The sequence below is a fragment of the Patiria miniata genome, unplaced genomic scaffold (assembly GCF_015706575.1).
Source record: "Patiria miniata isolate m_02_andy unplaced genomic scaffold, ASM1570657v1 HiC_scaffold_28, whole genome shotgun sequence".
In the NCBI taxonomy this organism is placed as follows: Eukaryota; Metazoa; Echinodermata; class Asteroidea; order Valvatida; family Asterinidae; genus Patiria; species Patiria miniata.
The window spans coordinates 4,203,537-4,225,771 of NW_024037067.1; the positions used below are offsets into that span (position 1 = coordinate 4,203,537).

At 37.1% G+C, this 22,235-nt stretch overlaps 1 protein-coding gene across 1 annotated transcript in view; it reads right to left on the reverse strand.

Annotated features, from left to right (window-relative positions):
• LOC119734712 (guanylate cyclase 32E-like) overlaps window positions 1–22,235 on the reverse strand; it is a 73,381-nt gene that overhangs the window by 4,986 nt on the left and 46,160 nt on the right. Inside the window, exons 17-18 of the mRNA XM_038208251.1 lie at window positions 1,061–1,304; window positions 277–375 (exon numbers count right to left, since the gene is read on the reverse strand). Coding sequence (XP_038064179.1) covers window positions 277–375; window positions 1,061–1,304 — 343 coding nt within the window. The remainder of the gene's footprint in view (window positions 1–276; window positions 376–1,060; window positions 1,305–22,235) is intronic.

Below are 22,235 nucleotides of genomic sequence, written 5' to 3' on the forward strand. Positions count from 1 at the left end.
ATGATGGTGTCTGGAAGGATAAACAATATTTTTAGATACCAAAGAGAGGCATCTGTTAAGCAAATCAAGACATCTTTTTAACGAAACGACAATTAGATGAGAGCTCTAATATAATGGCCCAACCAAACGAGAATAGTATCGACAGAAATACCAGCATGTTATTCCAGACGGAGTATGCGTCAGTGAGTCAAGACCAATGCGTCAACGATCAGACACCGATACATCAGGCCCAGTCTAAGCAAGCCATCGACCCATTGCCATTTAGCATTAACTTACGCTGCCCATTAGATTCCATTCTTGAGGCTGTGTTGACTGTGTCACCGAAGAGACAGTACCGAGGCATTGCTAGCCCGACGACTGCTGCCACAACGGGACCTGCAATGGAAAGAAAAACAGTTGTAAAATATCCAAGGGCATTTTTATATCTTGTATCGTTTGAAGGTTTCTGTTCTAGTTACATCAAAATTTATTAACATGTGTTTTGGAAGGTTTGAATTGCTCTTTCCCGGTTGATAAGACGCGTCTCAGATGTCTTAGGATGTCATGTAATATCTCGCGGCTTTCGAATTGTTCTGTTCCAGTTACCAAGAAGCTTCTGAGGTATATTATAGGGAAGAGAAAAAAACTGCTCAATCATCAGATACTTTGATGCACATAGAAATGGTTCGTTTGTCCCCCTAAAGAAATCAGCGATTTTCAACGGGAAAACGCATCTTCTAGTTTGTTTCTCTTAATTTTGTGTCATGGGAATTTGAACTGGATTGAAGAGGCGTTCGTCTGTCAATTTGGAACTACCACGACCGATTTTATCCCACCACCCAAGCATCAGAATTCCCCTCGGTCGTCCCTGTGGTTTTCAACAATCTTCGGAAGTTGCTTTGGCATCCCAACCCCATCAATCACTTCGCCATATCCACTAGAATCCCTCTGACAAAGCTCCAGCGCGCTCTGTCCCATCCTCCACCACATTCTACTAGCTATAGCCCCATAAATCATTGGCAGTATCTTGTCATATTTGTTATTTTTTTTATACAGATGGTGCGAGAGAAGCCTCTTTCACCTGAGTGGATTCCGATGCGGAGTTTGAGGATTTCATCCGGCTTGTGCCTGATGTGGAACTCCTTGACCGCAGTCAGGAGATGCAGGGCCGTGGAGGCAATCTCCCCAGCATGTCGGATACCATTCCTGATAGGTAAGCCAGACACCAACATGTAGGCGTCTCCGATAGTCTCCACCTTGTACACGTCGTAGTAGCTGATGATGGCATCAAAGAGGGTATACAGGTCGTTCAGCAGGTCTACCACCTAAAAATGGAAACAGGGACATTCCATCAATGAATCTTTTGGGTAAAACCCATTGACAAGGTGGCCTCTCTAAGTCCTTTACTTATGTTTCGTAATTCCTGCTGTAACTACCTGTTCCTTACCCAGTTTTTACTTGTTTTTGTTGAAAAACTATGTTAAAAAATATATGTTATAAAAAAGGGTGTATGTTGAAGAAATAAAGATTTGAGAAAGTCGATTTCCCCTAGAATGCATCGAACTTTATCACGCCCTTTAGCCAATTTTGAAGGATTATACATGTAATTATATTTGTTTTTCTGCATTTAATATGCGTAAAAGCCTTTGTTTTGGTTCAGATTTTTGGCTCTTCCAAAATGTGCACGTACAGTATTTTTTGTGTGACACTTTTGAAATTTTGCATGTTCAGATCTTGATCAAACATAGCAAAAGGACCATATAGCAAAGTGAAAGTCATGTGATGTCATAATGTCACGTGTCATGTGATGTCATTTTGGAGGTGCAATGTTCAAAGTCCCATATCTTCAGAATTACAAACCCGATACCTACATAGACAGGAATGTTTTATAGGTAAAATGTTATTGGGACATAAACAGGTCATCATGTCATTTTGTGATATGGAATTTTGGGTTTATTGACCTTTTTCAGCATATCTCTTGAACGAAAGATACTAAATTGAAGTTTTGTGATATTATGTTCTTTAATTTTGGCCAAAAATTTGAATCACTTCAAACTCGCTAAAAAGATGCCTAAAGTACCCTTAATAACATTCCAATTCGATTTATGGACAGATCTGCTTTCCAAAAAAGAAATGTTGACAAACATTTGGGGTGAAATCAGTCAAAAAAAAGGTTTTTTTCCTCTAAAAATCAATGATTTTTGCCCAAATCTTCAATATATAGGGTGTTTGAATGCTGATTGATGTTCCTCTTGCCTTTAAAGAACTTATGCATAGTTTGGAGAAAATTCATTTGTTTTGGCCAAATTTCAGCACAAAAGTAAGGCTTACCCCTTGTGTTTTTTATTATTGTATTAGTGTAAGTTGCTGGAGAGATGCCTAAATGACCCAATAACACTTTCCAATTCGATCAATGGACAGATGTGCTTTTTAAAAAAGAAAAATTTCGGGTGAAATCATTCAAAAATGATATTTTTTCCTCTAAAAATCGATGATTTTTGCCCAAATCTTCAATATATACGGTGTTTGAGTGCTGATTGATGCTCCTCTTGCCTTTTAAAGAATTTTTGCATAGTTTGGAGAAATTTTTTGGGGGGCCAAATTTCGACAAAAAAGTAAAGCTTACCCCCTTATTTTTTTTTTTTCAATTTTGGTCAAAAAATTAAATTGCCTGAAAATTGCTGGAAAGATGCCTAAAGGACCTTAGAACAAATTCAAATTTGATTAATGGACAGATGTGCTTTCGAAAATGAAATTTCGACGAAAATTTGGCTTGCAATCAGTCAAAAATTACATGATTTTTCTCTCTAAAAATCGATGATTTTTGCCCAAATCTCCAATATATTAGGTGTTTGAGTGCTGATTGATGCTCCTCTTGCCTTTTGAAGGATTTCTGCAGACTTTGGAGAAAATTTATTTTTTGGCCAAATTTAGTCAAAAAAGTAAGGCTTACCCCTTGTTTTTTTTCAATTTTGGTCAAAAAATTAAATTGCCTGAAAGTTGCTGGAAAGAAGCCTAAAGGACCCTAGAACACATTCCAATTCGATTAATGGACAGATGTGCTTTTGAAAATGAAATTTCGACGAAAATTTGGGGTAAAATCAGTCAAAAATTATATGATTTTTCTCTCTAAAAATCGAAGATTTTTGCCCAAATCTTCAATATATTGGGTGTTTGAGTGCTGATTGATGCTCCTCTTGCCTTTTGAAGGATTTCTGCAGAGTTTGGAGAAAATTTATTTTTTTGGCCAAATTTAGTCAAAAAAGTAAGTCTTACCCCTTGTTTTTTTTTCAATTTTGGTCAAAAAATTAAATTGCCTGAAAGTTGCTGGAAAGATGCCTAAAGGACCCTAGAATACATTCCAATTCGATTAATGGACAGATGTGCTTTTGAAAATGAAATTTCGACGAAAATTTGGGGTAAAATCAGTCAAAAATTATATGATTTTTCTCTCTAAAAATCGATGATTTTTGCCCAAATCTTCAATATATTGGGTGTTTGAGTACTGATTGATGTTCCTCTTGCCTTTTGAAGGATTTCTGCAGAGTTTGGAGAAAATTTATTTTTTGGCGAAATTTAGTCAAAAAAGTAAGTCTTACCCCTTGTTTTTTTTTCAATTTTGGTCAAAAAATTAAATTGCCTGAAAGTTGCTGGAAAGATGCCTAAAGGACCCTAGAATACATTCCAATTCGATTAATGGACAGATGTGCTTTTGAAAATGAAATTTCGACGAAAATTTGGGGTAAAATCAGTCAAAAATTATATGATTTTTCTCTCTAAAAATCGATGATTTTTGCCCAAATCTTCAATATATTGGGTGTTTGAGTACTGATTGATGCTCCTCTTGCCTTTTGAAGGATTTCTGCAGAGTTTGGAGAAAATTTATTTTTTGGCGAAATTTAGTCAAAAAAGTAAGTCTTACCCCTTGTTTGTTTTTCAATTTTGGTCAAAAAATTAAATTGCCTGAAAGTTGCTGGAAAGATGCCTAAAGGACCCTAGAATACATTCCAATTTGATAAATGGTTAGATGCGCTTTTGAAAATGAAATTTCGACGAAAATTTGGGGTAAAATCAGTCAAAAATTATATGATTTTTCTCTCTAAAAATCGATGATTTTTGCCCAAATCTTCAATATATTGGGTGTTTGAGTGCTGATTGATGCTCCTCTTGCCTTTTGAAGGATTTCTGAAGAGTTTGGAGAAAATTTATTTTTTGGCCAAATTTCGTCAAAAAAGTAAGTCTTACCCCTTGTTTTTTTTTCAATTTTGGTCAAAAAATTAAATTGCCTGAAAGTTGCTGGAAAGATGCCTAAAGGACCCTAGAACACATTCCAATTCGATTAATGGACAGATGTGCTTTTGAAAATGAAATTTCGACGAAAATTTGGGGTAAAATCAGTCAAAAATTATATGATTTTTCTCTCTAAAAATCGATGATTTTTGCCCAAATCTTCAATATATTGGGTGTTTGAGTACTGATTGATGCTCCTCTTGCCTTTTGAAGGATTTCTGCAGAGTTTGGAGAAAATTTATTTTTTGGCGAAATTTAGTCAAAAAAGTAAGTCTTACCCCTTGTTTGTTTTTCAATTTTGGTCAAAAAATTAAATTGCCTGAAAGTTGCTGGAAAGATGCCTAAAGGACCCTAGAATACATTCCAATTTGATAAATGGTTAGATGCGCTTTTGAAAATGAAATTTCGACGAAAATTTGGGGTAAAATCAGTCAAAAATTATATGATTTTTCTCTCTAAAAATCGATGATTTTTGCCGAAATCTTCAATATATTGGGTGTTTGAGTGCTGATTGATGCTCCTCTTGCCTTTTGAAGGATTTCTGAAGAGTTTGGAGAAAATTTATTTTTTGGCCAAATTTCGTCAAAAAAGTAAGGCTTACCCCTTGTTTTTTTTTCAATTTTGGTCAAAAAATTAAATTGCCTGAAAGTTGCTGGAAAGATGCCTCAAGGACCCTAGAACACATTCCAATTCGATAAATGGACAGATGCGCTTTTGAAAATGAAATTTCGACGAAAATTGGGGTAAAATCAGTCAAAAATTATATGATTTTTCTCTCTAAAAATCGATGATTTTTGCCCAAATCTCCAATATATTGGGTGTTTGAGTACTGATTGATGCTCCTCTTGCCTTTGGAAGGATTTCTGCAGAGTTTGGAGAAAATTAATTTTTTGGCCAAATTTTGTCGAAAAAGTAAGGCTTACCCCTTGTTTTTTTTTCAATTTTGGTCAAAAAATTAAATTGCCTGAAAGTTGCTGGAAAGATGCCTAAAGGACCCTAGAACACATTCCAATTTGATAAATGGATAGATGCGCTTTTGAAAATGAAATTTTGACGAAAATTTGGGGTAAAATCAGGCAAAAATTATATGATTTTTCTCTCTAAAAATCGATGTTTTTTGCCCAAATCTCCAATATATTGGGTGTTTGAGTGCTGATTGATGCACCTCTTGCCTTTTGAAGGATTTCTGCAGAGTTTGGAGAAAATTTATTTTTTGGCCAAATTTCGTCGAAAAAGTAAGGCTTATCCCTTGTTTTTTTTTGAATTTTGGTCAAAAAATTAAATTGCCCGAAAGTTGCTGGAAAGATGCCTAAAGGACCCTAGAACAATTCCAATTCGATAAATGGACAGATGCGCTTTTGAAAATGAAATTTCGACGAAAATTTGGGGTAAAATCAGTCAAAAATTATATGATTTTTCTCTCTAAAAATCGATGATTTTTGCCCAAATCTTCAATATATTGGGTGTTTGAGTACTGATTGATGCTCCTCTTGCCTTTTGAAGGATTTCTGCAGAGTTTGGAGAAAATTTATTTTTTGGCCAAATTTCGTCAAAAAAGTAAGGCTTACCCCTTGTTTGTTTTTCAATTTTGGTCAAAAAATTAAATTGCCTGAAAGTTGCTGGAAAGATGCCTAAAGGACCCTAGAATACATTCCAATTTGATAAATGGTTAGATGCGCTTTTGAAAATGAAATTTCGACGAAAATTTGGGGTAAAATCAGTCAAAAATTATATGATTTTTCTCTCTAAAAATCGATGATTTTTGCCCAAATCTTCAATATATTGGGTGTTTGAGTGCTGATTGATGCTCCTCTTGCCTTTTGAAGGATTTCTGAAGAGTTTGGAGAAAATTTATTTTTTGGCCAAATTTCGTCAAAAAAGTAGGTCTTACCCCTTGTTTTTTTTTCAATTTTGGTCAAAAAATTAAATTGCCTGAAAGTTGCTGGAAAGATGCCTAAAGGACCCTAGAACACATTCCAATTCGATTAATGGACAGATGTGCTTTTGAAAATGAAATTTCGACGAAAATTTGGGGTAAAATCAGTCAAAAATTATATGATTTTTCTCTCTAAAAATCGATGATTTTTGCCCAAATCTTCAATATATTGGGTGTTTGAGTACTGATTGATGCTCCTCTTGCCTTTTGAAGGATTTCTGCAGAGTTTGGAGAAAATTTATTTTTTGGCGAAATTTAGTCAAAAAAGTAAGTCTTACCCCTTGTTTGTTTTTCAATTTTGGTCAAAAAATTAAATTGCCTGAAAGTTGCTGGAAAGATGCTTAAAGGACCCTAGAATACATTCCAATTTGATGAATGGTTAGATGCGCTTTTGAAAATGAAATTTCGACGAAAATTTGGGGTAAAATCAGTCAAAAATTATATGATTTTTCTCTCTAAAAATCGATGATTTTTGCCCAAATCTTCAATATATTGGGTGTTTGAGTGCTGATTGATGCTCCTCTTGCCTTTTGAAGGATTTCTGAAGAGTTTGGAGAAAATTTATTTTTTGGCCAAATTTCGTCAAAAAAGTAAGGCTTACCCCTTGTTTTTTTTTCAATTTTGGTCAAAAAATTAAATTGCCTGAAAGTTGCTGGAAAGATGCCTCAAGGACCCTAGAACACATTCCAATTCGATAAATGGACAGATGCGCTTTTGAAAATGAAATTTCGACGAAAATTGGGGTAAAATCAGTCAAAAATTATATGATTTTTCTCTCTAAAAATCGATGATTTTTGCCCAAATCTCCAATATATTGGGTGTTTGAGTGCTGATTGATGCTCCTCTTGCCTTTGGAAGGATTTCTGCAGAGTTTGGAGAAAATTAATTTTTTGGCCAAATTTTGTCGAAAAAGTAAGGCTTACCCCTTGTTTTTTTTTCAATTTTGGTCAAAAAATTAAATTGCCTGAAAGTTGCTGGAAAGATGCCTAAAGGACCCTAGAACACATTCCAATTTGATAAATGGATAGATGCGCTTTTGAAAATGAAATTTTGACGAAAATTTGGGGTAAAATCAGGCAAAAATTATATGATTTTTCTCTCTAAAAATCGATGTTTTTTGCCCAAATCTCCAATATATTGGGTGTTTGAGTGCTGATTGATGCACCTCTTGCCTTTTGAAGGATTTCTGCAGAGTTTGGAGAAAATTTATTTTTTGGCCAAATTTCGTCGAAAAAGTAAGTCTTACCCCTTGTTTTTTTTTGAATTTTGGTCAAAAAATTAAATTGCCCGAAAGTTGCTGGAAAGATGCCTAAAGGACCTTAGAACAATTCCAATTCGATAAATGGACAGATGCGCTTTTGAAAATGAAATTTCGACGAAAATTTGGGGTAAAATCAGTCAAAAATTATATGATTTTTCTCTCTAAAAATCGATGATTTTTGCCCAAATCTTCAATATATTGGGTGTTTGAGTGCTGATTGATGCTCCTCTTGCCTTTTGAAGGATTTCTGAAGAGTTTGGAGAAAATTTATTTTTTGGCCAAATTTCGTCAAAAAAGTAAGGCTTACCCCTTGTTTTTTTTTTAATTTTGGTCAAAAAATTAAATTGCCTGAAAGTTGCTGGAAAGATGCCTCAAGGACCCTAGAACACATTCCAATTCGATAAATGGACAGATGCGCTTTTGAAAATGAAATTTCGACGAAAATTTGGGGTAAAATCAGTCAAAAATTATATGATTTTTCTCTCTAAAAATCGATGATTTTTGCCCAAATCTCCAATATATTGGGTGTTTGAGTGCTGATTGATGCTCCTCTTGCCTTTGGAAGGATTTCTGCAGAGTTTGGAGAAAATTTATTTTTTGGCCAAATTTTGTCGAAAAAGTAAGGCTTACCCCTTGTTTTTTTTTCAATTTTGGTCAAAAAATTAAATTGCCTGAAAGTTGCTGGAAAGATGCCTAAAGGACCCTAGAACACATTCCAATTTGATAAATGGATAGATGCGCTTTTGAAAATGAAATTTCGACGAAAATTGGGGTAAAATCAGTCAAAAATTATATGATTTTTCTCTCTAAAAATCGATGATTTTTGCCCAAATCTCCAATATATTGGGTGTTTGAGTGCTGATTGATGCTCCTCTTGCCTTTTGAAGGATTTCTGAAGAGTTTGGAGAAAATTTATTTTTTGGCCAAATTTCGTCAAAAAAGTAAGGCTTACCCCTTGTTTTTTTTTCAATTTTGGTCAAAAAATTAAATTGCCTGAAAGTTGCTGGAAAGATGCCTCAAGGACCCTAGAACACATTCCAATTCGATAAATGGACAGATGCGCTTTTGAAAATGAAATTTCGACGAAAATTGGGGTAAAATCAGTCAAAAATTATATGATTTTTCTCTCTAAAAATCGATGATTTTTGCCCAAATCTCCAATATATTGGGTGTTTGAGTGCTGATTGATGCTCCTCTTGCCTTTGGAAGGATTTCTGCAGAGTTTGGAGAAAATTAATTTTTTGGCCAAATTTTGTCGAAAAAGTAAGGCTTACCCCTTGTTTTTTTTTCAATTTTGGTCAAAAAATTAAATTGCCTGAAAGTTGCTGGAAAGATGCCTAAAGGACCCTAGAACACATTCCAATTTGATAAATGGATAGATGCGCTTTTGAAAATGAAATTTCGACGAAAATTTGGGGTAAAATCAGGCAAAAATTATATGATTTTTCTCTCTAAAAATCGATGTTTTTTGCCCAAATCTCCAATATATTGGGTGTTTGAGTGCTGATTGATGCACCTCTTGCCTTTTGAAGGATTTCTGCAGAGTTTGGAGAAAATTTATTTTTTGGCCAAATTTCGTCGAAAAAGTAAGGCTTACCCCTTGTTTTTTTTTGAATTTTGGTCAAAAAATTAAATTGCCCGAAAGTTGCTGGAAAGATGCCTAAAGGACCTTAGAACAATTCCAATTCGATTAATGGACAGATGCGCTTTTGAAAATGAAATTTCGACGAAAATTTGGGGTAAAATCAGTCAACAATTATATGATTTTTCTCTCTAAAAATCGATGATTTTTGCCCAAATCTTCAATATATTGGGTGTTTGAGTGCTGATTGATGCTCCTCTTGCCTTTTGAAGGATTTTTGAAGAGTTTGGAGAAAATTTATTTTTTGGCCAAATTTAGTCAAAAAAGTAAGGCTTACCCCTTGTTTGTTTTTCAATTTTGGTCAAAAAATTAAATTGCCTGAAAGTTGCTGGAAAGATGCCTAAAGGACCCTAGAATACATTCCAATTTGATAAATGGTTAGATGCGCTTTTGAAAATGAAATTTCGACGAAAATTTGGGGTAAAATCAGTCAACAATTATATGATTTTTCTCTCTAAAAATCGATGATTTTTGCCCAAATCTTCAATATATTGGGTGTTTGAGTGCTGATTGATGCTCCTCTTGCCTTTTGAAGGATTTCTGAAGAGTTTGGAGAAAATTTATTTTTTGGCCAAATTTCGTCAAAAAAGTAAGTCTTACCCCTTGTTTTTTTTTCAATTTTGGTCAAAAAATTAAATTGCCTGAAAGTTGCTGGAAAGATGCCTAAAGGACCCTAGAACACATTCCAATTCGATTAATGGACAGATGTGCTTTTGAAAATGAAATTTCGACGAAAATTTGGGGTAAAATCAGTCAAAAATTATATGATTTTTCTCTCTAAAAATCGATGATTTTTGCCCAAATCTTCAATATATTGGGTGTTTGAGTACTGATTGATGCTCCTCTTGCCTTTTGAAGGATTTCTGCAGAGTTTGGAGAAAATTTATTTTTTGGCGAAATTTAGTCAAAAAAGTAAGTCTTACCCCTTGTTTGTTTTTCAATTTTGGTCAAAAAATTAAATTGCCTGAAAGTTGCTGGAAAGATGCTTAAAGGACCCTAGAATACATTCCAATTTGATGAATGGTTAGATGCGCTTTTGAAAATGAAATTTCGACGAAAATTTGGGGTAAAATCAGTCAAAAATTATATGATTTTTCTCTCTAAAAATCGATGATTTTTGCCCAAATCTTCAATATATTGGGTGTTTGAGTGCTGATTGATGCTCCTCTTGCCTTTTGAAGGATTTCTGAAGAGTTTGGAGAAAATTTATTTTTTGGCCAAATTTCGTCAAAAAAGTAAGGCTTACCCCTTGCTTTTTTTTCAATTTGGTCAAAAAATTAAATTTCCTGAAAGTTGCTGGAAAGATGCCTCAAGGACCCTAGAACACATTCCAATTCGATAAATGGACAGATGCGCTTTTGAAAATGAAATTTCGACGAAAATTGGGGTAAAATCAGTCAAAAATTATATGATTTTTCTCTCTAAAAATCGATGATTTTTGCCCAAATCTCCAATATATTGGGTGTTTGAGTGCTGATTGATGCTCCTCTTGCCTTTGGAAGGATTTCTGCAGAGTTTGGAGAAAATTAATTTTTTGGCCAAATTTTGTCGAAAAAGTAAGGCTTACCCCTTGTTTTTTTTTCAATTTTGGTCAAAAAATTAAATTGCCTGAAAGTTGCTGGAAAGATGCCTAAAGGACCCTAGAACACATTCCAATTTGATAAATGGATAGATGCGCTTTTGAAAATGAAATTTTGACGAAAATTTGGGGTAAAATCAGGCAAAAATTATATGATTTTTCTCTCTAAAAATCGATGTTTTTTGCCCAAATCTCCAATATATTGGGTGTTTGAGTGCTGATTGATGCACCTCTTGCCTTTTGAAGGATTTCTGCAGAGTTTGGAGAAAATTTATTTTTTGGCCAAATTTCGTCGAAAAAGTAAGTCTTACCCCTTGTTTTTTTTTGAATTTTGGTCAAAAAATTAAATTGCCCGAAAGTTGCTGGAAAGATGCCTAAAGGACCTTAGAACAATTCCAATTCGATAAATGGACAGATGCGCTTTTGAAAATGAAATTTCGACGAAAATTTGGGGTAAAATCAGTCAAAAATTATATGATTTTTCTCTCTAAAAATCGATGATTTTTGCCCAAATCTTCAATATATTGGGTGTTTGAGTGCTGATTGATGCTCCTCTTGCCTTTTGAAGGATTTCTGAAGAGTTTGGAGAAAATTTATTTTTTGGCCAAATTTCGTCAAAAAAGTAAGGCTTACCCCTTGTTTTTTTTTTTAATTTTGGTCAAAAAATTAAATTGCCTGAAAGTTGCTGGAAAGATGCCTCAAGGACCCTAGAACACATTCCAATTCGATAAATGGACAGATGCGCTTTTGAAAATGAAATTTCGACGAAAATTTGGGGTAAAATCAGTCAAAAATTATATGATTTTTCTCTCTAAAAATCGATGATTTTTGCCCAAATCTCCAATATATTGGGTGTTTGAGTGCTGATTGATGCTCCTCTTGCCTTTGGAAGGATTTCTGCAGAGTTTGGAGAAAATTTATTTTTTGGCCAAATTTTGTCGAAAAAGTAAGGCTTACCCCTAGTTTTTTTTTCAATTTTGGTCAAAAAATTAAATTGCCTGAAAGTTGCTGGAAAGATGCCTAAAGGACCCTAGAACACATTCCAATTTGATAAATGGATAGATGCGCTTTTGAAAATGAAATTTCGACGAAAATTTGGGGTAAAATCAGTCAAAAATTATATGATTTTTCTCTCTAAAAATCGATGATTTTTGCCCAAATCTTCAATATATTGGGTGTTTGAGTGCTGATTGATGCTCCTCTTGCCTTTTGAAGGATTTCTGAAGAGTTTGGAGAAAATTTATTTTTTGGCCAAATTTCGTCAAAAAAGTAAGGCTTACCCCTTGTTTTTTTTTCAATTTTGGTCAAAAAATTAAATTGCCTGAAAGTTGCTGGAAAGATGCCTCAAGGACCCTAGAACACATTCCAATTCGATAAATGGACAGATGCGCTTTTGAAAATGAAATTTCGACGAAAATTGGGGTAAAATCAGTCAAAAATTATATGATTTTTCTCTCTAAAAATCGATGATTTTTGCCCAAATCTCCAATATATTGGGTGTTTGAGTGCTGATTGATGCTCCTCTTGCCTTTGGAAGGATTTCTGCAGAGTTTGGAGAAAATTAATTTTTTGGCCAAATTTTGTCGAAAAAGTAAGGCTTACCCCTTGTTTTTTTTTCAATTTTGGTCAAAAAATTAAATTGCCTGAAAGTTGCTGGAAAGATGCCTAAAGGACCCTAGAACACATTCCAATTTGATAAATGGATAGATGCGCTTTTGAAAATGAAATTTCGACGAAAATTTGGGGTAAAATCAGGCAAAAATTATATGATTTTTCTCTCTAAAAATCGATGTTTTTTGCCCAAATCTCCAATATATTGGGTGTTTGAGTGCTGATTGATGCACCTCTTGCCTTTTGAAGGATTTCTGCAGAGTTTGGAGAAAATTTATTTTTTGGCCAAATTTCGTCGAAAAAGTAAGGTTTACCCCTTGTTTTTTTTTGAATTTTGGTCAAAAAATTAAATTGCCCGAAAGTTGCTGGAAAGATGCCTAAAGGACCTTAGAACAATTCCAATTCGATTAATGGACAGATGCGCTTTTGAAAATGAAATTTCGACGAAAATTTGGGGTAAAATCAGTCAAAAATTATATGATTTTTCTCTCTAAAAATCGATGATTTTTGCCCAAATCTTCAATATATTGGGTGTTTGAGTGCTGATTGATGCTCCTCTTGCCTTTTGAAGGATTTTTGAAGAGTTTGGAGAAAATTTATTTTTTGGCCAAATTTAGTCAAAAAAGTAAGGCTTACCCCTTGTTTTTTTTTCAATTTTGGTCAAAAAATTAAATTGCCTGAAAGTTGCTGGAAAGATGCCTAAAGGACCCTAGAACACATTCCAATTCGATAAATTGACAGATTCGCTTTTGAAAATGAAATTTCGACGAAAATTTGGGGTAAAATCAGTCAAAAATTATATGATTTTTCTCTCTAAAAATCGATGATTTTTGCCCAAATCTTCAATATATTTGGTGTTTGAGTGCTGATTGATGCTCCTCTTGCCTTTTGAAGGATTTCTGAAGAGTTTGGAGAAAATTTATTTTTTTGGCCAAATTTCATCAAAAAGTAAGTTTTTTTTTTCTTCCTATTTTGATCAAAAAATAAAATTGCTTTAAACTTGCTGGAAAGATATCTAAAGGACCCTAGAACACATTCCAATTCGATTAATGGACAAATGTGCTTTTGAAAATGAAATTTCGACGAAAAATTTGGGGTGAAATCAGTCAAAAATTATATGATTTTTCTCTCTAAAAATCGATGATTTTTGCCCAAATCTTCACTATATTGGTGTACCGCTAGGGGCGACGCCGCCTCTAGCGGTACGTCGCCCCCAGCGGTACTGTACCGCTAGGGGCGACGTCGCCTCTAGCGGTAAGTCGCATCTAGCGGTACCGTGTACCGCTAGGGGCGACGTCGCCTCTAGCGGTAAGTACCGCTAGGGGCGACGTCGCCTCTAGCGGTAAGTACCGCTAGGGGCGACGTCGCCTCTAGCGGTAAGTCGCCTCTAGCGGTACCGTGTACCGCTAGGGGCGACGTCGCCTCTAGCGGTAAGTACCGCTAGGGGCGACGTCGCCTCTAGCGGTACGTCGCCCCCAGCGGTACTGTACCGCTAGGGGCGACGTCGCCCCTAGCGGTACACGGTACCGCTAGAGGCGACTTACCGCTAGAGGCGACGTCGCCCCTAACGGTACGTACCGCTAGGGGCGACGTCGCCTCTAGCGGTAAGTCGCCTCTAGCGGTACCCGTGTACCGCTAGGGGCGACGTCGCCTCTAGCGGTAATTACCGCTAGGGGCGACGTCGCATCTAGCGGTAAGTCGCCTCTAGCAGTACTGTGTACCGCTAGGGGCGACGTCGCCCCTAGCGGTACTTACCGCTAGAGGCGACGTCGCCCCTAGCGGTACTAACCGCTAGAGGCGACGTCACCCCTAGCGGTACCGTGTACCGCTAGGGGCGACGTCGCCTCTAGCGGTTTGTCGCCTCTAGCGGTACGTCGCCCCTAGCGGTAGGCCTATTTTCTTTAAATCATATTAAATGTATTCTTCCTCGGTTCCCGTCAATTTTCAAACGGGTTGTGTCACATTTTTATTGTCAATAATCGGACGCAATTTCAATCCCATGCGATATGTTGTTCTAGAGTTATCGTCTCAACAAAGGGTGTCAAAAGAGTAAAATAACGTCACATTTTTGATCAAAAATGACGCCACTAGGATTCGAACCCGGAACCCCCAACTTTCGAGATCAAAAGTTCTACCACTTGGCCAACACGATTTTCTTAACAATTACGTTCGGAAGTAATATATAAAGATTATATTCGGATTTTTTTGTCAAAAAAAAAAGATGAGAAAGTGTGGACGGCCAAGGTGGAAAGATACTTGGATTCTTATCATAGAGTATTAACTAACGTGAACGCAATAATTAATGACTGTTTGAAAATAATAAAGACGACGGGGAATAATAAGGACGAATTAAGTTGCATAACTCTTTCGTCGCATAACTCTTTCGTCAATCCCATGCGATAAGTTGTTCTTGAGTTATCGTCTCAACAAAGGGTGTCAAAAGAGACTAAAATTCGGAAATGAAGTTTTCGTGATTCAATTAAACGCTTAGGCCTATTTTCTTTAAATCATATTAAATGTATTCTTCCTCGGTTCCCGTCAATTTTCAAACGGGTTGTGTCACATTTTATGGTCAATAATCGGACGCAATTTCAATCCCATGCGATATGTTGTGTTAGAGTTATCGTCTCAACAAAGGGGGTCAAAAGAGTAAAATTCGTCACAATTTTGGTCAAATATGACGCCACTAATCGAAATCAAAAGTTCTACCACTCGGCCAACACGATTTTCTTAACATCTACGTTCGGAAGTAATATATAAAGATTATATTCGGATTTTTTGTCAAAAAAAAAAAAAAAGATGAGAAAGTGTGGACGGCAAGGGTGGAAAGATACTTGGATTCTTATCATAGAGTATTAACTAACGTGAACGCAATAATTAATGACTGTTTGAAAATAATAGAGACAATGGGGAATAATAAGGACGAATTAAGTTGCATAACTCTTTCGTCTTTGGAAAGCAAGAAGAAATCTGTGTTGCCCGGATCAAGGGGTATGCCTTAGCTAAAACTCTAATCATTCTTATTCCCAATTTATTATAATTGTCAAAATTTCTGAGTTGAAAACTGCGGAAAATATAAAACTAGCTAGCTGCAGCTTTTGACTAAAACTATTAAAATATAGCCTAGGGCTATTTGTACTTGATTTTCCCCCTTTTTGTGCAGTACATTTTGCGATAAACAAGACATGGATATAAATAGGCACAAAGGCAGATGGCGAGGGGGGGGGGGCGGGGCGGAAAAGCTAACAAGAAAAAAAGACAGGGGGGGGGAGAAAAAGAATAGGAGGGTTTCGAAGTACATTACAGTGTGTTAGTGTTAATTTAATGTATATTTAGCAGTAGGAACTGCCGAAAGGACTCTAAAACGCAAGTTTTTGTACACAAATACGCATATAAACGTTCATGAAAAGCGCATCCAAGCATAAAATCATGCCCCCGCCCCCTACCCAAACTTTTCCAGTTTTTTTCGCAGCTAGTGACTTTTTCAACGTTTCTGATGAGTGCTTTGGCCCCTTCTACAAAAGAATCCTGGCGTGCCCACATGCTCAACGTGAAACGGAAACAGTTTCCCTCATAAATTATGCCACTGTTTACGATTTAGTCACTCACGAACCCTTCTATTTTGTTCTTTTAAATTCAGGAAATTTTAAGGAGACTGTCAAGATATACACTTTAATAAGAACTGTTCATTAACTTCCGTATTAACATGCACCAGTGACCCGTGTCGTCCTCCCACCGCCATTCTATTTAATTAAAGAGCAATCTCGGTTGTTTGTGTGCATGGTGGAATCGTTTAGCAACACGGATTCGCCACGATACAGCGAGCACGTCTCCCTTTCCAATTAACGACACAAAAATACCAGCTCTCTGGAAATGAACTTAGTGGTGGCTATTGGAAGGTTTGATGCGTATTACACAGCAGATCGCGCAGTGGTAATCTTTTAAGTGAGCTTGGGCACGCTAGTGATAAAACATCGTCTTATTACTTTTCAAGTGTTTGCAGCAAAATTCTGTAAAGTTCCCTTTTCAAACGTTTGTTTTCTTCAAAAAACATGTACATTAATTCTGACTTCATTAGCGCTTAGAATTATTCTCGCTACAGGATTTAATGCTCGTAGCAGTACCCAAAGTAACAACAAGAGACACATTAAACAGCATGTTTATTGCTGGAGATAACATCCCTTTCTATCAAAACGACATTGAGAATTAATATGCCCTAATAAAACAGGACCAAACAGCCAGGGCATTATTTATCTATTACTGATTTAAAATAATGCATATTTACAAATACTCCTGCAATAATTGGTCCCTGTACGGTATTCAGAGTAAGAAAGGAGGCAATTCAATATCTCAAATGGACCTGTTTTATGGAGCATGGAACAACAACCTGATACTTTAAATGGAGACACGATGGCTATAGCGACTACGGCGTCTTGTTTTTGATGCTCATTAAATGGAGGACCATAGCCCGCTTGATGGCTCGTATCGTTTGGTACGTCATTTCAGTGTATGCTTAAAACATAACGGGCCCTATTCACGAGTCTGCCATATTGAATTGAAAGTGAGGTAAAATCTTAATTTGTGGAACTTGCGAAGAGAAATAAAAGCAATTAAATTACTAATCCATTCCAGTCTGCTGCAATGAATAATTTAAAATTTGTAATTAAAAAATCCCTAAAGCCAGATTAAAAAGAAACCTTTTAAAATAAGAATGCATTGTGCCTGCATAAATAGTCTGGCACCATCCCATTGAACAGTTAACACTTAATGAAATGCGTTCAGGGAACTCGACAAAAATGGCCCACTCGGGAACAAGGCCCATAGGCCTAGCTCTGTTTAGACGGTGCACCAAAAGTTTAAAAGAGTTTTATGACTATCTTTGGTAGCAGTTTGGTATTGAAGCGTTATCCCCGGTTAATGAGTTGAATATCGGGAACAAGGAAAGAGTTATATCGAGTTTAGGTGAAATGAACCTTGTATAGAAAAAAAGGTTTTGTATAAAACGAGTATCAGACATCACGGTATTAGCTAAAGAATAATTACCATATACTAACGTACAAAAAGCTAATATTTGTCAAAGAACTTCTCTTTAGCTACCCCTCCCCTTTTGATCCAAATGTGGATCCGCCCGAGCACTTCAATTTGTTGTGTTGGCTTTAATACTGTGCATGCCATACGCACCTACGACGGCATGCGTAACTTGTACCGAACTTTATGAGACATTCGTACGTAACTGGCACGGAATAATTTAAAACGTTTGGAGTTTGCCGACATCCTAAGAATGCAGCTCAGAAGTCATTTTAGGTCCTTTCCTCGCTTGATTGTTTACAAGAGTAGTGGTTGGTTGTTATTATTCCCAGGGCGGTCAGCTCTATGGCTGAGGCAATTTCGTGATTTCATTTCTGTTTACTTGCCGACAAATACTCAGTCATCCAGGCAGATTTTCAGAGATTAAAATGTGTTGTAGTCGAGATATTTGGAGCTCCAAGATTCGCTTATGGGTAACCGTTTGAAAATCAAGCGGACGGAGGCCTTAGCAACATATATATACGAGATCTTGTTTTTTTTCTATTTTGGGGTATTCGGCAATTAATTTCAATATATACATATTGATAGGAGTCTTTCAAACAACCCGTGTTCAAAATTTTCGATTGGGAAGTTATGTTTATTCACAAGAAAATAACATGACGTCAGCTGGTGCTATTACTTAGTCAACTAGTTACGATACATGAAGCTTAAAAAAGGCTGTCGTCGAGTTGCCGCAGAGGCCTAGTGGATAGTGAGAGTAGCTATGAACCGTAAGATCCCTGGTTCGAATCCGACACTCCCTTTTTTTCATTTACTATTTTTCTTCTACAAATTTATAGTTGGGATGGTTTTAATTTAAGGTACGAGAAGTGTCTTGCAGTGCATGATTCCACTGAAACTACAGAACATGGGTTCTCTGCACGAGGGACGTTCTCAAAGAAGGAAATATTGATTTGCCGAAGGGCCCCAGTGCTCTCTTTTGTTGAGCTGAGAGGGTTAAATACAGAAAAGGTCCTCAATTCACACAATGGCTTAACACTGAAAGCCTCGGTTTGAGTGTTAATTTGAAATTCGTCTATGTACATTTATTAACGTTTTGGTGAGATCGGTGAAAATGGCGTGGTTTATCACGTCTATCAGGAAAAAAGTTATTTGAGGAATACAAAAGGAGGAATCTTCCTTCCCTCGTTATTTTTAGCTGCGGCTTATCAGCTCCACAAATCATCATGTCTCTCCGTTACTCCGATGGTGAGTAAGTTAGCAACAAACGTTGACATCGTATATTACTCCTACATATTTTGACCGATTTCAAGCACAAGTTGTCAAAAGTATCAGTAGGCCTAGCCCAGCCCCAACATGGCACATGACCAAACTGGGGTGGGGTCAAAATCCTGCTTTTTGTTACTCAAAACACTACCCCTTCCAGAAATTACATGGCACAATCACGTGACTCATGCATGAACACGAATTCGCTGGCACGCAGCTTCCGTGATATTTTCCGATCGAGCTTGTTTTCTATACACTTTTTAGGTACTTATTAATCCGAGTTCTCGCGTGGAATAACGGAAGCAACGGTGCATCCATGCTTAACTTGTCTCCGAGATACACGTTTTGCAATCAACTCAAAAAAAGTGCAGTTGAGATCTGCCACAAGTTCGTTTCTTGTTCGGCGAAGCCTAAATGACATTTAGGCTAAATGAAGCCTTTTCAGAATGTATTACCGGTACAATTGAGGTTCCACAAGAGAACTTGTTTTAATTGAGGACAGTTTCAGAAGTCTAAATAGCTGATGTCAACAGCTAAATCAATTATATGTACACATTTAAAGCTATTTTGCCAATTTGCCATAATGCACTCTAATGTTGAATGGCTTATTTGACAGTAGCATTTTCATGGTTTATAATTTACAAAAAAACTACGGCCTTGTTTTTCATTTATACAAGACTACAAGAACAGCATGTTTTTCTTGGATTTTCCAGCATCCATGAACACGACACTTTAAACAGGTCATGTTTAACAATATTAGCTATGAAATGCTAACCTCCAAATTCATCCATTTCTGAAAATTACGGTAAAGCAAATGTTGTAGGCCTATATTACCTTTAAATCATCTCTTTTTGATTGGTGTGGCCTCATAATGGTTTGTGAGTTTGGATCCCAACAAGTGTGCGCGAGTAAATAGTCATGGACTAGCGTCCATACAAGGAATATTCTCACTTGTTTCATGTCACGGAAACCGGAAATAAGCAGAGGCCTGATGAACCATGTTGCCTGCAGGCACACTTAACACCGGATGTATATCTGCAGGTTTATCGGTTCCAACTAGTAGTCCTGCGCGACAATAAACTAAGCTCTAACGCAGGACGTGGTTGAATAAGCAATCTTTACTGTGAATTACCGATAATTCTTTTTTCAAATGGTAAATTTACAATTTAATGGAGATTGAAACACAGGTGATGGAAACCCCCTGTTATTGTGATCCCAGCAACAACACTGCACCCCTATCACGGTTGCCCTTGAGGAAATTCTCTCCAACCACACGTCACAGAAGCAAAAGCCGCACTGATTCATGTTTAATCCAATTGATATATTAGTGAAGTGAAATGTCAAATGTCTATTCATCAGGCCCACCAACCGAAACACACAATGAGGAAAATTCATTTACAAGATGATCATCCCAACAGACCTGACCTTTTTTTTTAAGGGTAGGGGAAAAAAACCTCATTAGCCGTACAAGAGTGTCGCAGCAAAGCGAAACACAAAAGCAACAGCTATATATATCTAGAAAAAAAAGCGCTTAGGGGTTTATGGAAAAGTGATATCGGAGCGGCATTACAAAGGCTAACGCCATCATTACGACATCCCATCGAGATCCGTATCTGTGGCACCAATTCATCATGCCTGACTGCTAATGATTTCTCCTACACCCGATGTGATAAATATCCCGGGCTCGTTCCACTTCGATTTGTGGATGGCTCTTTGGTTGAAAACGAACTCTTTCGTTTCACATGGATCGCCAGGGCACTGCACAAACACTGCCTTGGCGACGGTGGAGGCGTGTTTCGTGAGCCGTTACAATGATGAAGAGTTTATCTAGCCAGCTCTGTCGTTTGCCTCTCCTCCGCAGTTATTATACGACCTGGTCTTTGTTTCTATTTGCTCAGGCCTGGGATGCGACGACGCCAGCCTCGGGTTAAAAGCATTCCATGGATTTAGAGATATCTGCATGCCAGACCCATCAATCAAATTATGGGTAATGTACACGGAATTGCAAAGGTGCTCGGCCGCTGAAATTGAATTATTTTACACTTAGTTATACAACATTAAAAATGTTCAGTTGAGCCAAAAGCCAGGATGGAGTATTTCGTCACATCACTTAATGTCATTTTAATTTCGTGCATAGGCCATTAAAGAAGCAAGTTGCTTTACCAAAAGATTCGGCTAACTGTTGTCGAAGTCCAATTTGATCGTCTGGGGAGCTTAATAATTCAACTGAGGAAACCCCCCCACATGAAACCGTACATTGGGAGTCCGAGTTCGTTTTACAGATTCTGTCAATGTCAATTCACAGGAAGGTATACACATACTGATAACCTGAGCGGAATAGTTAAAGCGGAATAAAGATTCCCTAACCGTTATTACTGAATCATAGCTCGTTACTCAACCTTGCAATATGCGTATATGGAATCGCGACCCGTATTCCGTATTCGCAATCCGTAATCCATGATTACGGAATCGAAAAGACTCCCGCTATATTCGTTAATTATTACTGAATGGCAGGTAGTTACTACGAACTTGCAATCCGTACACGGATTCACTATCCATGATTACGGAACCGCAAGATTCCCTATCTGTTATTATGCGCCAAATCAAATCTCCCCCCCCCCCGTGCTGCCCCTGGTCCGACGTTGGGGTTTGGTCACGTGTTTCATGCCCCAGGGTGGGGATTTTGGTCACTCAAAAACATTGTTACCATTGCCGTACTACATGGAAAGGCTATCACTAGTGTGCCCCACGTATGTATGTCGGAGATAGTCACTTAAATTTTGCCCGAGGTGTGGGGATTTTGTCGCTTCCAAAGTGACAATCCCCACGTCTTGGGTGGGGCAGCCGGGGGGGGGGGGGAGGTGGCGGGGAGGGGGTGTGACAATTGATAGGTGCATTACTGAATCGCAGCTAGTTACTACGAACCTGCAATCCGTACACGGATTCACTATCAATGATTACGAAATCAAAACTTGGGAATCCGGAAACGGAACCGAAATCTATTACGGCGGAGTCAAAATTCGTTATTACGGAATGTCAGTTCGAGAATTACGGATTCGCAATATGATAGATAATACGTATCGCAGTTCTTCATTGTGGCTTGGTAAGTTGTTTTTCATTGGCACTCACGGGCTACTGTACTCTTCGTTTCGGCTTAAGAGACAAAACAAAAACATGTTTATATTTTCAGAAGTGTCAACGCGAACTTTGCAATCTCCGACAATCTCAGCAGGTAATTAGCTTCTTCATGTCGAGGGAGGGGTGGCAAGTTAATCAAGCGAATGATGAATCAGAATAATGATACATTGACGTCTCTGCGACTGGCCGACCCACGCGGCACGATGATATACTCAATTATGTATAAGATCATTAATTTCAGCTACAATAGGACGAGGAATATCTATTAATTTTAATGACGGCGTCAGTTTGAACAATTAGTTGACCGATTCATTTTGACATATTCATGCCACAGTGCGTAAAAAGGGCAGGATAATTTTACAGTAGCCAGTTACAGTATGTTGGGCCAAAATAAAACAGCGAAAACGAACGGAATAGGTCGAGCGTAAGTTAAATAAAAACAAAACATGCACAGGAAACGTCAAACTTATAATGAAACGACGATTAATCTTTAAACTGAGATACA